This window comes from Mastigoproctus giganteus, chromosome 3 (assembly GCF_048544385.1).
Source record: "Mastigoproctus giganteus isolate SK-2022 chromosome 3, ASM4854438v1, whole genome shotgun sequence".
In the NCBI taxonomy this organism is placed as follows: domain Eukaryota; kingdom Metazoa; phylum Arthropoda; class Arachnida; order Uropygi; family Thelyphonidae; genus Mastigoproctus; species Mastigoproctus giganteus.
Window position 1 is genome coordinate 224,113,725 of NC_143577.1, and position 16,332 is coordinate 224,130,056.

At 35.1% G+C, this 16,332-nt stretch overlaps 1 protein-coding gene across 2 annotated transcripts in view; it reads left to right on the top strand.

Moving 5' to 3' along the window:
* Positions 1-16,332, top strand: part of mahj (LisH and WD40 domain-containing protein mahjong) — a 305,108-nt gene that overhangs the window by 42,733 nt on the left and 246,043 nt on the right. For both annotated transcript variants that reach the window (XM_090369657.1, XM_090369658.1), the window contains exon 3: positions 6,521-6,597. In XM_090369657.1, coding sequence (XP_090225783.1) covers positions 6,521-6,597 — 77 coding nt within the window. The remainder of the gene's footprint in view (positions 1-6,520; positions 6,598-16,332) is intronic.

Below are 16,332 nucleotides of genomic sequence, written 5' to 3' on the forward strand. Positions count from 1 at the left end.
ACCTCCTTTGTGACTTGATTACAGACTAGTTTATACTTGCCATATGCTTCTGTGTCGCCTAATACTTTATATGCATCCCATACATTCTTCTCTGCCACTAGCCTCATTAAGTCATCTGACATCCATTTAAGCCTAAACCTTGAACAGTATTTCTTAGTTGGAATGAGTCCTCTAAAATTAAGTCCCTGAAGGCTTCTCATTTAGAATTCACTTATGGTAACATCATCAGTTGATCTCACTGTACAGAATTTAAAAACTGTCTGAGACCTCTGTAGTCACCTTTACGAAAGCAAGAGCCTTTCCCTTTAGCCTTGATGGTAGTTACATTTTTAAATAATTCCCACATCAATACATTGTGATCACTGTTGCCCAGTGGTTCCTTTATCTGCAGATTCTTAATGCATGAAGAATCACTACTGATAATCAGATTAAGAGTATTACTCCCTCTGGTTGCCTCTCGAACATATAACAATGTGTTGTTATATCTGCTGTAATCGACATTATAATTTATGGTGTGAAATAGTATCTAAGCAGCATAGAATGAATAAATTAAGGTTTATTTCTAAAAATTGGTAACACATAGTAGAACTGCAACACTAACATCTGTTTTTGACAGTTTAAATGAAGAACACTCTAACAGGCACAGATATAACCTGGTTGAAATTCTTCATACTCTGGAATAACAATGCAAATATTGATTCAAAAACTGCTAAATTAGCAAAGGGCTTATTAGGGACTTATTCAAGTAAATTAAAGCTTACAACTTTTCTTTACCTGAAGTTTTTAATATTTCTACTCCTTTTTATCAGAATATTTGCAAATCAAAGGCTTAGACTATTTGGCTGCTTAGAACAAATTTATAAAACTTTCATGAAGAATATTAAAATTTGCTTTATGAATATGAATATATTTATAATAATGTAGAAAATCTTGCAGTGGAAATATATTCTCAAGTAACTCAGATAGAACTGGACAGTGTTGAAATTAGAAAAAAACTTGGCTGCTAAAAAAAAGAAGAAAAAAACATATGGGACGGGCTCGTGAAACTACAAGTAATGAAAGTGAAAACATGGGGCCTGAACAAAAATTTTTCATTGAAGTATTTACATATATTTATGATATAGTTTTGAGAGCTGTTGATAATAGATATCTATTATCAATAGATATTGATAAAGACATTTATTTTAAATAATAAATATGTTTAAAAACCTGGCTTTGTTTGACCCTTGCAGATTTGAATATTTAAACTATGGAAAGCTTGCTGCTTCTAACAAATTTTTTACAGTTTATTTCAACAACTTCAGAAGCTAATTGTGAACCATTTTGTGAAATGTTATCATAATCTAGTTAGTTTGTTTGCTTGTTTGGTTTTTAGGAGCATTAGCAACTAAGGCCATATTGCTCCGGGCATATGCGTCCTCCATATTTGGTGGTCACGGGCTCGAACCCCGGTCTAATCAAGAAGCGTGTGCTACGCACTGCTGCTCCTGCCCAATTGGCTACGGAGGCGCCAATCTAGTTAGTGCTGAAAATATAATTATAGTGCATAACTGTAAAATGTGTGTATCATGTGCATTTGAAATGATATAATTTTTATTCTATTGCATACACAAATTTATATATTGTTTATAAATATTTACTGATATTGGCCTATACCCAAATGAACTGTGAAAGAACATTTTCTAAATTAAAAATTATTAAAAATCTGTTATGATCAACAATGACCCAAAAAAGAAATATTGGAATCGCTTTTAATTGTCAATGGAAGAGAACATAATACCACCTGTGGAAGAAATTATAGAAAAGTTCAGCAGGAGTTCCAAGATACTGAAAATAAATTGTTTATTTAAGTGGTAAGTACAATCTGTTAAGTAATATTTTTATATAATTTTACAGTTCAGTTTTTATTCCCCTCATGTGTAGGCATAGTAGTTATGATTGCTGTTCTTCCATGCAGTGTGGAAAAGTCCTGGATTCCAGTCCTGTGAAGATGGTTGAAATTTTGATAACTTTTTTTTTTCACACTGTGGCCAAGTTAGTTAGTCTCAGGAGAAGGTTGCATGGTTTTTCTTCCAGTAAAACAGGCAAACGGTGACCTTATAACAGATGCAATTTACAGACAATGCACTGAAACCTAGAGTAAGCTACCTTATTGGGATTCAGAAATGTCATGTTTGGGTTCTGAATTTTGTTGTCATTTTTGGGTTCTGAATTTTGTCGTCATTTTTCTGGGTAATAGAATAGTAGAGAAAATAAAATTTCCATTCCATTTTGAGGTGAATATAATATAACTGTACATATGCCTATTTTAGAATACACAATTTACAAAACTGTTGAATACCTGTATCACATACCACAATGTCAAACCAGCAGCAGGCAACATTTTTACCCATGATCCAATAGTTAACATTTTTGTGCGACTCCAGCCTGTTTTACTCATTTTATTAAGTCTGATTTTTCTGTTAATTTTCGAATTTGAAATAATTACAAAAATCTTTAAACCCATGTATTTTTTTTTTATTTTCAGGAAAAATTATTAAAAATTCAGTGTGAAATTGGATATTGGATATTATTATTTTCACCAAAATAACATTTTAAAACATTCTTTTTCACAAGTATTACTAGGAAAAATAAAGTTTTGGAAGGGAAGGCAAAAAAACTGTACAGCTGTCTGTAATTCCAAGAGTGCAACAACTGTGCCATCAATAATGTCTTATAATATAAATTAGAAATCTGTACTAAATAGATATCACAAAAGAAGTCCATGCATTTATTAGGGAAAAATTAGTACCATTTGTTGTTTGATTTACAGTCGAACTTGGTTATAACGAGCACAGAAATAATGAGATCACAGCTGTAATGAGCAAAAAGCCATAATGATTTTAATTTACGTGTATTCCCATACAATTTGCTCACTGTTATAATGAGCGTACTACACAGATATACTGAACAAATTTTGGTAACTATGCAAACATTCTTAATTGCTCAGGTAGTCAAAAAAACCAATTCTTGGAATAGATGAAAATGAAAAGAGCGACTTAGCTTTTATGACTACCTGCATCGGATTAGTGGCCAGTTTATGACCTTGTCCTTCCGGGAATGGGGATTATACAATAGTGCATTGACGTTCTGTTTGTCGCATTACCCTATTTACAGATTTTCTTGTATTCACTAAACCATAAAGTTATTTTGGGACTTCTAAGGACTTTGTATGCATTTCGGGACTTCTAAGAACATTGTATGCATTTCTGGGTTTCTAAGAACTTTGTATGCAGATCACTTTATCATTTTAAAGTAAAATCAGTTAGAAATGAACCCTTCCGTCGGAAACATGTCTACTAACAAAAGAAAGTGTCTCGATTTGCGAAAAAGTCTAAATTATTTGCGAGTTAGAACGTGGTGCAAAAAATATTTAAGTGTGTAAAAAAGTTTTCTTTGTCCTCTTCAAGAGTATCGACATTGTGGAAGAATAAACATGTTTACACGTCGGCACTGGAAAAGAACATAACCGAAAAAAAAAAAAATTTTTTTTTTAGAAAGTACGAGGTTACAAACGTTGATGAAGCATTGCTTCAATGGTTCACTACACAAAGAAGTGCTGGATTTTCAGTATACGGTCTGACATTAAGGGCTTAAACGGAAAAATTTGCTAAACAATTTGGATGTGACTATTTTGTATGTAACAATGATTGGCTGGATCGATTTAAAAACCGACATAACATCATTTATTCAAAAATTAGTGGAGAATCTCGATCTGCAGATCCAATAATGGCAAATGAATGGATTGACCGTGTTTGGGCAGAAATCAGGAAAGATTTCAATGACGAAGACATCTACAATGCCAACGAAACAGGACTTTTTTATAATTTTACACCTGACAATACATTTAAATTCAAAGGGAAAAATGTGTTGGTGAAAAAAATCAGACTCGTTTGACGGTGCTCATGTGCAGATATGACAGGAACTGATTTAAAAAAAAAAACTCTTTGTTATCGGAAAATCGTTAAAACCTAGGTGTTTCAAAAACGTAAGGAAACTTCCTGTGGATTACACTGCAAACAAGAAAGCGTGGATGACTTCGGATATTTTTCCAGCAATACATACAAAATAAATACAAAAAAATACATACAAAAAGAAGAAAAATATTTTTTTGTTAGTTGATAACTGTCCTGCACATCCCCAGATTCAAAATTTGTCCAACATTAAGCTGTGTTTCTGCCTCCCAATGCGACATCAATTTTACAACCAATGGACATAGGTGTAATCAAGAGTTTGAAAGGATTTTATAAAATATTTCTAGTTCTACATCTGATTAGTCAAAGAGAACAGAAACTTACCAAGTCTATATCGATATTGGATGCTATAAATTTATTGAATGATGCATGGAACAATGTTACTTCAACAACCATATCGAATTGCTTCAAGAAATCAAAATTTAATTCAAATGAAATTTCAATCGTAGATAAAGATGATGGAAACGAAGAAAACAACTTACCATTATCCGAGTGGTTGTTACATAACAATGTTGTAGATTTTAATACAGATAACATCGATGAATTTGTGCGAGTCAATGACAGCTTGTTAACTAATGGTCTTCTTACAGAGAGTGACGTTGTAGATGCTATGCTCAACAAAGATTATAAAGACAATGATTGTGATGATGATAAATGAAAGTGAATCAAAAATTGGTGCCGACAATCTCACACGCTCAAGGTGCAATGGACACAGTCAAATTTTTTGAAGGAACTGAGGCAAGTAATGAGACTTTTAATGCATTGTGTTTTTAGGGGAAACTTAAGAAATATCAAAGTGAAATCTTTAAAACAAACATCAATTTTAAGATTCTTAAATAAAGACTAATTGAAATAGTGTTTATTATTAAATAGTATTGTTTTTAATTACAGAGAAATAAATTGTGTTTAGTATTAAGTGTATGGTTTTAAAATTACAGACAAATAAATTGTGTTTAATATTAAGTGTATTGTAGTTTATACAAGCATATTAATACAAATAATATGTAGGTATATTATTTTTTTCTCTCTAATATTTCTTTTGTGTTTTGAATCTTTTTATCAAGTTATTGAGAATTTGTTCATTGTCTAACGGCTCCAGGGGTTTCCCCATCTCCACTATCACTGATACAGCGAATAATGGTTATAACAATGAAATTTTGTCGGTCTCTTGATGCTCGTTATAACTAGGTTTGACTGTATTAGTATATCAGCAGCTAAGGTCTTAATGCACCTATTAGTCTTAGAGTGTACGTAAATAATATTTAACATATTAAGTTTTTAATTACAAAGTAATATTGCATGTGTTACTTTGAAAAAAAAAAAAAATTGGAATTTTCTTCGTGACCTTCAAAAACTCCCAAAATTCAACTTCTGATTAGAGGTTTTAAAAAGGTGGGAGCTCTGTTGATGCTTCATAGCCTTAGTTGCTTTGGCATAAAAACAGTTTTTTATTATAGGCTTCCTCTTAAAAGATGCATTTCTTTCAAGAATTCAAGTCGAACAGATATTATGGAAGCATACCTGAAGTGAAGCTCAGAAATTTTGGTTCTTTCTTGAAAATCTCAGGTATCTGTGGTAATTAAAATTCCATTTAATAGTCTTCAACTGAAAGAGAAATAAAAGAATTTTATTTTACCTTTGACCTTTCACATCTCTAAATGGAACAAACCCTGTTGCATGGTATCTGACAGATACCTCTCTTTCTTTCTTTTTTTTTTATAACAATTTAATTTTTAGTTTTGTTGTTGAATTCAAGTTGTTTTATTAATTAGGATAATATAATTTATTTCACTTTATGTTATTTGAAATTTCTTGAACTATATGCTTTTCTTACTCATGTTTTTTGTTATATCTCCATCTCTCCCAATTTCTAGCTTTTAATCTGTCAAACCTTCTCTCCTTAAAGGAAGAGCAATTTTTCAGACCCATAATGAATTTAAAAAAAGGCCAAATTATAATAATGCCAGTGATGGAGATGTTACCTGTAATTACATATCCCATTTGTGCACCATTCATCCAGCAAACAGGTGCAATTCCAGGGATGAGAGGGGGGGGATGAAGTAATAAGTAAATAAATTTTCTGTTTATGCTCCGGGACGACCAAACAGTCAGAGGAGTTAAAAAGATAGACAGAATACAAGAAACAGCACCGTATTCAGCAATCACGGGCTTGAACCCCGGTCATTCAAGGCGCGTGTACTTATGCACCCGCGCGCCTGACCACTAGGCTACGGCGACCCTCAAGTGAAGTATATTCACTTGCATGGCATTTTTCAGGCACCAAGCAAAAAGTGAACTTCTTGTAACTCTAGTTTGCCAGATGCCATGCAAGCATCCTAGGATTAATATCACAAAAGTTGTGTGTTTAAAATTGCAGCATTTTATTTCCCAGGTTGTATACTGCTTTGGAGGGTTACTTAACATTATTAAATAAACCACTTTTATTTAGACAAACTTATAAAGGGAAGTTATCTTTATTTGTCAGCATCACCATTTTATTATTTCAGAGTTGCAGAACTTGTGGAAAAGGAAACAGAAGCTTATTTGAAGATGGATCCTGATCCATTTGATGACCGCCATCCCAGTAAGTTAGCTTTAGCCTTTAATGTTCCTTTACTCTAAATATTTATCATATAACCACTCGTGAATTAATTTATATCATTTTGACTTTGTTTTTCACAAATACATTTGTTGTTTCTCCACTGCAATATTTTCAGAATATATTTTTAAACACAGAGAGAGTAATTTTTATTGGTATCCTTCAATTACTTCTATCACTAGTGGGCATAACCTTATATGCTGTATTTATAAATAATGCTTCCTATTAGAATGAGTTTGTTCATAAACTTATATACATACAGTTACATATGAATATAGCATATTGTTATTTAACAATATGTTGTTTGGCCAAAAAGCAGTAGAGTGAAATAAGTGCAATGGGATTCGCACGTTGAAGCAAAAGCTTCACTATAAAAATTAATCATAAAAAATATTGATAATTTAATGTTAAATAATATAATCTATATATAAACTATTTTCATTTGAGAAGAAGCCTTTCAAAAATATGTAGGCATTGACCCTAAAAATCATGGTCATCTGAAATCTACTTTAGATTTTTTTAATAAAATTACTTGATGTTATTAATGCCTATCCACTCATAGTAAATGATTTGATTGAAAGTGTAACACCTTATATAATAAATTTTATTACTTGTGTTTCACACTATATAAGTAGCTTGTTCAGGGCCAGCTTTAAGGTAAGGCTGACCTGGGGACTTTAATACCTCCCTCATCAGAGGGAGGGGGCACCATCAGTCAGTGTAGCCTAGGGGTGCCTTATACCCTTGAGCCAGCCCTGGGCTTGTTAATGTGTAATATGTAAAATATGGCCCTTGGACATATTTTACACAATATAATTTAGTCAATATAAGCAGCATGAATAGTCTTTGCTTTTTGAGGCAGTCCATTGAAATTCATTTCAAACTGTCACTTGAAAATACAAATGAAAATCCTAATATACCCTAGGGGAGTGATTACAAAAATACTAGGAGCTAGTCTTCTTTGACTCAAAACGAGTGACAGTGGTCACTTGTTTCGAGAGGTCTGGGTTTTATCTAAATGCTTCTAATTTAGATAATACCTTCTGGGTTTCATCTAAATTTCTAAATGCCTCTTCAGTGGGTGCTATAGTTAGCCAATCTTTAAAGGGGCTAGGAAGGTTTTATCTTGTGAGTTATTCTGGGATTTTTTAGCTTCACAGTAAGCAAGCAAGAAAGTCAGTTTGTGAACACAAGTTTCTACTATTGTTAGACACGATGGTGCAATATGGCCAGAGTTGGTGATGTACTTGAACATTCAAGAACTGCCACTAGCAGCCAAATATCCAGAATACTGATGCTTTGGTTGATACATTGGTGGTCGTGGGGACCTGCAACATAGTTAAATTTTTTAAAAAAAATTAAAACTGCTTGTATATGCCCCTAATTGTGACGTTAGTGAGTCATCTACTTTGCAGGTTATTTCTAGTTAGAGTTAACTACTGCTTAATATAGAGTAAGGTCTGGGTATTTGGATCACTTAGAACTTGTAAGCAATTTAATCCTATTTTAGCTTGCTCGAGAATATGTTTATTATTTATAATAAATAAATTTGTTTATTATTTAAAAGAGTAAATTGTGAAATAATGAAAGAGTAAATGGCCTGAAATTGTTAAAAGAAAACATGAAGAAGAAAAAAGAAAGAAAGAAATAAATAAACAGCGCTCTTGTCTCTGAAAAATTAGAAAATAGAGACTGTTATAAAATGATTCCTTTATCCCTCTGGTTGGTATAAATAAATAAATAAAAAAAAGTATCTAGCTTTGAATTATTGAAAATTTAAATCCAGTTCACTTTTCTACTCGAGGCGCCTCCGTAGCCAGGTGGGCAGGAGCAGCAGTGCTTAGCACACACACTTCTTGATTAGACCGGGGTTCGAGTCCGTGCCCACTAAATATGGAGGATGCGGAAAGGTCAGGGAATGACCACAGCATATCCCCGGAGCAACTTGGCCTTAGTTGCTAATGCTCCTAAAAACCAAATAACAAACAAACAATTTTATCACTTTTGCTAGCATTCAGGTCCCCACCCCCCCAGTGCTATTACCAAGTTAATAGCCTCTGAGGGATATCAGATGACCAAATTTATTATATTTATTTGTTCTTTTATAGGAGTTAATCCTAGGTGAGGCAGGGGCGAAATAGTCAGAATATAATTTTTCTGTTGAGATTTTTAATCTTGTTTTTATTTGTATTTAATATCGCATGGTTTTGTTTACCTCTTAATTGTTGTTTCATTTACTACAGGTGCTTAACTGCATGTGTGTTGTTTTATATACATTGAAGATGGTTGTAAGTTTGTCATCACCTTTTTAATATCCTACAGCTTGTGCCATCCAAATATTATCAATATTATCAGACCTTAGCGCTTGTGGTTTAATGGCCTCAGATGATAACAATTCAATTATCTGATATTAGTTCATTCAAAATCTTTAACTGCATTGCCTACCCTTGCAGCTTTATACCAAACACTTTAAACTTCCTGATGATAAAATGTTTTCAGTAGCTTAAACACAGAACAGTCAAGGGGTTGGAAAATATGAGTTGTATGTGTTGGCAAGCAAAGAAATTCAATTTAATATTGTAGGCTGATAAAAAAAAGAAAAAAATGTTATTGCAGCCCATAATCATAAGATTTTTCTGGTGTTTTGTGTTTGGAGAAATGTTTTAATCATAAAAGAAAGGAATATTCAATGATATAGCAGTTTTTGTCATAATTCACTCGAAGGTAATAAACCATCAGTAAATTCCTCAGGTGGTATAAATTATCATTATATTTCATATTAATTTTTAAATTTTACGATACATTATTTAATACGCTGAAAGACTGTAGACTCGGCGACAATGACAATTTATTCTCACTAGATGTTACCTCATTATATACGAATGTAAACGTTGAATACACATTAGATATTATTTGGGATATGTTAAATAAAAACTCGACACCGATTAATTATACGAAGCTACCTATTAAGGAAATTTTTCACTTAATTAAACTGTTAGTTGAGGCCAACTACATCACCTTTCGAGACAAGGTATACAAACAAATTTTTGGATTACCAATGGGTTTGAGCCTGAGTGGCTTAATGTCAGAGATCTATCTCTCAACGATTGAGCAGATACATTTGACACCTTTTCGAACCCATATCACATACTATGGGAGGTATTTAGATGATGTTCTAGTTATTACCGATAGTAATACTATCCAAGACATTTTACATTTGTTTAATAATATTCATTCTAGACTCAAATTTACATTGGAAAGGGATGATACGGATACTAAGTCATTAAACTTTCTAAATTTCACGCTTACCCGGGACTCGAATAGAATACAATTTAGCATCTATCGAAAACCTACAAACACCGGTATGCTTCTACATTATAATAGCTATCACCCGTTCACCTACAAAAGATCGATTATCTTTAATCAATTTCTTAATGCCTATAAATATTCAACGACGGAATCTGCTTTGGACTCAGAAATACAAATATTAACTAGCAGATTCTTAAACAGGGGTTATTCCATTACCACAATAAACCGAATTAGGGTACAAGCTAAGGATAGGATACAAAATACTACACCAATCAACAATAGTAACATCAAAAAATACTTTATTTCTGTCCCATATGTTGAACAGTGGCACACAAACAGCTTAACAGATTCTTTAAAGATACCGAATTTAAAATTGTAGCTAGGCCAATATGTAAGTTACACACTATATTGAACAATCACTCGGTTCTTTCAGCGTTCGCAACACAAATTAATGATCTGGTATACAACATTTCTTGCAGTGATTGCGACTCGTCTTATCAGGGTTCGACCCGATTTTCTCTTAATATTCGTGTAAATCAACATGAAGCCATAGTTCGTGCTTCTCGTTCAGCAGCGTCAGAATTAGCCTTTCATGCCATTAACGAAAAACATACTTTTTTATTTAACGAAGCCAAAATACTTAACGTTCAACGTAATTATACGCGACTATTAATTGCAGAAACCGTTGAAATTAAATTACACGAGAATTCTGTTAATGTTCAGCGGCCATATTTGATCTCCGATTCGAGGACCTTTACGCGCATGCGCGAAGACAAATAATCTCTATTTAAGTAACAGGTTTAACCCGATTCGGTAATTTTCATTCCTGTGATCACGACATACGGTCGAAAAGCGTTGTCAGCTTCAGGAAGGAAAATCGTTTTGAATATTTTCGTTTGATTCTTTTAATTGCGTTAATTTGATTTTTAATTGTTTTAAATTGATTTGTATTGTGTTAATTTGATTATTTAATTATTTATTTTTTACTCTAATGTACCGGTAAGTTTGCCAATTTTTTCGTTTTTTTTCCGTTTTAATTTCTGGAGGGTATCATACGGAAGGGTTCTACGCACTATATTGAGGTATACTCCTCTTATTATTTTACTAATATTAATTTTTAAAATACTACAAACAAATTATTACTTAATTAATTTTACTTTATCCACTATAATTTGACCCAAATAGTTTGATTTCTATTATTTAGATTAATAGGGGAAAAAAGAAAAAAGAAATTAGTCAATAAAGCAAATTGCAAGTGGGCCCATCCATTTTTGAATACACTTCTCCCAAAGTTAACTTTTTTAATTTCCAGTACTACTTGTAGATTCATAATTGTGTAAATCTTAAGTTGTAGAAAGGTGCCTTAAATGTATTCACTTGCCTTTAAAAAAGATTTTCCACTAGAAGGTTCATATTTATGAAACTGGTCTGTCACCTTAACATTCGTGCATAATGTTGGCCTACATGGATCTGATTATATCCGTTCTCTCTAGTGAGAGAATAAAAGGGGGAGAGCTTAACTTGATCCAAATATATTTAGACTTGACCTTACTTATTACACCATGATAATTACATTTATTATTAGCATTACATTCTGAAACCATGCTGGTTCCTTGGTTATGTGCATAATTTGCCACAATAATTAAGTTATCAAAGTATTGTATTTGATTATATTACATAAGAGAAATAATCAGTGAACCAGTGGTTAAGCAGGCAGTCAAAGTATAACCTCAACTCTAACACCTGAAGCCTAATTTGTTATATTTAATTATATTATCATTATATACTGTGATTTCAATCCTTAACAAAAGAAAAGTAAAAAAATTCAAAATTGTATTGTTAGATTCTTTTAATCAGCAAGTTCATCAATAATACTTCTGTAATCCCCCCAAAGATTTCTTTTGATGAAAATCTCCTTGCTCCACGAGTTTTTAAATAATTTAAATTGAAATCATAATGGCATTCATATGCATATTCTGCTACCTCTGATATTTTTCACATTTCCCTTTTCAACCTGTTGCCAACAAGCCCTGCTGCTCTGATTTTGAACCTCTTATACATCTTGCTTATGCACATTTTTCTGCAATTATAAGTATTTTCATAAATAAATTTTGAATAAATTTAAAAAATAAATATTATTATTATTATAAAACTTTTCTCCTTTTATGGGATTTTTTTCTACCCTGCGATGGATACTTGCACCAGGTGCATGGAGTCGTTGATTGTGTCCAGTTTTTTTTTTTTTTTTTCAGGAGCATTAGCAACTAAGGCCATATTACTTCGGGAATATGCAGTGGTCATTCCCTGACCTTTCCGTATTTGGTGGTCACGGACTCGAACCCCAGTCTAATCAGGAAGCATGTGCTATGCACTGCTGCTCCTGCCCACCTGGCTATGGAGGCGTCTGTGTCCAGTTACTATTATTACTGTTATTACTCTTGGTTGAGGAACTCTCTTACCATCCTAAAGCTGTTCAAGATTGTAGCTTTCTGGAGTTTCATTTATTATTAATATAAGCTTTTTCTCCTCTGTGGGATTTTTTTCTACCCTGTGATGGGTACTGGTACCAAGAGCATGGGGTAGTTGGTTATTATTATTGTTATCGCTGTTTGTAGAGGAACTCTTTTACTGTCTTACAGGTGTTCAGTATCACGGCTTTCTGGAGCTCTGTTTAAGTGTTCTCTGGGAAGCCTGTTTGTTGCCAGGTTCTTATGGAGGCTCTTTAGCACCATGCCTGGTGGTTGACACAGTGACCAGAATGCTCATTACTTGTTCCACATGCCACATCTCTTTGACTTACTGTCTAAGTTCTGTGTACTTCCTGATCTTTTCCTCATAGGTTTTCTGGAGGTGTTGTTAGCTGGGCACCATTATGTCGACCAAGTAGGTAGCCCTTTCCTTCTTGTTGATGATGTCTGGTCTGTTCTGTGGGATCGTCTTGTCCATTATTATGGCATGGTCACCAGAATAGTTTGTGACTAGAGGTCTCTAGTGCAGCCTGAGGTTTGTACTTGTAATACGGTACACTTTCTTTGATCAAGTGATATTTTTGCATTAGCTCATTGTATTATCCTGGTGACGACCTGGTCTTGTCTGTGAATGCACTCCATTTGGGTGATCACCATGCATCCCATGGTGATGTGCTGAATTGTTTCTGGGGCCAGGTGGCCTCATCGTCTATCATCTTTCACTCCAGGATCCCTGGTGATGTATTTTCAATAGTTCCTAGTGTTGATTACCTGGTATTGGATGGCAAACATAAATCCTCCAATCTTGATGCAGGGCTTCCTGTTCCTGAGCCATTTGTTGGATGTTACTTTATTTGTGTCGTCTTGATGGAGGTCATTGTAGTGTCTGCCGTGGAGTGCTGTCTTTGCACACCTTTCTGTCTGTTTCTTGTCTGTTTGAGTAGGATCTCCTTGTTAAGGTTGAGTGTTGTGTGCCATTTGTTTATTTTTCTTATAGTTTGGTAGATTGGTGCTCTGTTTTCCTGGAAGTAATCCCACAGGTTCTTAATTGCCTTCTTGTCTTGTTCAGTGAGGTCAGTCAATCCTCTCCCTTCTTTCCAGGCTATGGTCAGTCTCTCGATAGCTGACTTTAGGTGTTGTTGGCAGCTCTTGGTTATCGTTATCCTGGTCAATCTCATAATTTCTTCCAACTCAGTGTTGGTTCAATCTGTGGTCCTGGTGGAGTATATTAGTACTGGGACTGCATAAATTTTTATGCCTGTGACCACATTCTCACCATTGAGCTTTGATTTTAGCAGACTTCTCAATCTCTGATGGTATTTCTCAGTCAGGCAGGCCTTGATCTCATTGTGTTCTAATTGGTGGGCCTGCATCATTCCCAGATAATTTGTCTTCACTGTTCTTCAGCTGGTACTTACACCTGACTGGATGTCCATGGATCTTGCATTTGTCTAGGCAAAATTTCATTCTTAAGTCAATACTGAACTTTCCAGTAGCTGTTTGAGTTGATTCTCGGTTTCAGCATAGAGTTTGATGTGATCTATGTACATCAGGTGAGAGAGGGTGTACAGATTCTTCCTCCCTTCTTTTAGTGTATATCCATACTTGCTGTTATTGAGCATGATGGACAGTGGATTAAGTGCTAGACAGAACCATAGTGGTCTCAGGGTATCTCCCTGGAAGATTTCTCTTCTGGTGGGTATTGGTCTAGTCGTGATGCTCTTGACCTTGATGGTGGACCTGCATTTTTGCCATGGTTGCTTCTAGGAAGTGTATCAGTGTCAGGTTGACTTTGTAGATATTCAGTGTCTCTATCAGCTAGCTGTTGGACACGGAGTTGAAGGCTTTGCAGTAGCCAATGTAGCCTGTGTACAGGTTGTGGTGCTTGTTGTAGGCTTGCTCCATAACTGCAGCGTGGCCTTGTATTATCTGCTTACATTCCTTCTGCTGCTTGGCCCATGATGTTCTAACCAGTTGCATAACTAAGAAGATATCAGTCCACTCCAAGTGGACTGATATCTTCTTAGTTATGCAACTGGTTAGGATCATGTACATTGTTGGGAGACAGGTGATTGGTCTGTACTTTTGTGTGTTTGTGGTGTCTTTGTCCTTGGCCTTCAGGTAAGTGATTCCTTGAGTCAGAGACTCTGGGATTGTCTCAGGGTGCATTATTATCTGGACAAACTGCTCCACTATGTGGCTATGTGCAGCTGAACTTCTTGTACCAGTAGTTGTGGATGTTATCTTTTCCTGGGGTTTGCCAGTTGTGGGACTTCCTAATTGACTGCTGTACATCTTCCTCCTGAATTTCCTATTCTGTCATCTCTTGTATGTTCTTGGTTTTCTTCCTTTCTAGACTATCCAGGGCACACCGCCGTTATAGCTAACTTTGCCGTTCCACAGGTTTCCCCAGAATTACTTGAGTACCTTCTGGTTGGGGATCTATTACCTTCCTTCTCTAATTGTCCAATTTTCCTGTAGAAGGTGCTCTGGTTTCATCAAATGTACTGTTGTCTGCCTTCTTTTGGCACTCTCCCTGTAATGGCAAAGCCTCTTGCTGAGTGCCAGGAGTTTCTGCTTGTGAGGGTCAAAGTATTCTTCGATCGTCTGGTTCTAGGTCTTGTGTTTACTATGGATGTTTGTCTTTCTTTAGAATGGCCTTCACTTTTCTGATCAGCTTCTTACTTCTGTTACCCCATCGGTATTGGGTCAGTTGGTTTATATTCACTCTTATCTCTTCTATCTTCTGCCGTAAACTTCTTTCCCAGGCTGGTGGTTCTTTGTGTTTTGTGTTATGTATGTTGATCTCTAGTTTTCCTTCCATTAATCCTGGTGGCTGATGCAGTGGCACAGTAAATGGCTGTGAAGATGGTGCAAATGTGTTACTTCATTGTTGTTAGATGGTGCTAGTGTTACTTCATTGTTGTTGAGATAATTTAGTATTATTCACTTATTGAGGTGGTCTGTGACTTGCCACAAGATTCTGTTGGGTCTCTGCATCAGTATAGTGTGGGTTTTTGTGGATCCATTCTCTTGAATTCAGCTAGGGCTTTCTTCCACTCTTCCTCTATTCTGGATATTATGATCTCATCTGTTTCCACTTCAGCTGCTCCAGATTGAAATTCTTGTACTCCTCCTCCAGTTCTGATTCTGTTGTGTCTATATCCGTTGTTGTTGTTTGTAGTTGGTCACTCACATCGTGCCTGGTTTTTTCTTTGCAGGAGCTATCAGGTTCTTCTTAACAATGATCCACTCTTCCACTCTTCCTCTATTCTGGATATTATGATCTCATCTGTTTCCACTTCAGCTGCTCCAGATTGAAATTCTTGTACTCCTCCTCCAGTTCTGATTCTGTTGTGTCTGTATCCGTTGTTTGTAGTTGGTCACTCACATCGTGCCTGGTTTTTTCTTTGCAGGAGCTATCAGGTTCTTCTTAACAATGATCCATCTCTGGTCTACTATTTGTTGTTTGGTGACCTGAACAGTCAGGAATTGTTCCAACCACTTAATGTGTAGTTTCATCCTGTACACTTTTATGCCTGTCTCTAGCTTCGTTACTTTGTAGTATGCTTTCATGATGAACGTGTTCATTTCGATGCTCCATTTCATGCATTGATTTCTTCCCTCCTGAGTGGTCACTAGTGCAGTTGCACAGGAAGTGCTTCCAGTTGATTGGGCTGGATGCTCTTGCCCTTCAGTTCTGATAGCCATAAGGGAGACAATGCCACTCGTTCCACTGTCATCTGTGGAAGACTGTCTCCAACTTTTCGAACCAATCCCTCTGCCTAAGGCCTGAACGTGAGTGACTTTATTCTGTGCCGAACTTGATGCAGTATGTTCAATATTTCTACAACATATATATTTTTCTAGCTATGGAGGTGGACATGTTTTAGCTTTGGCTTTTGCATCCAGTGGTGGGCGGTAGTTATGGGAGTGACACCAG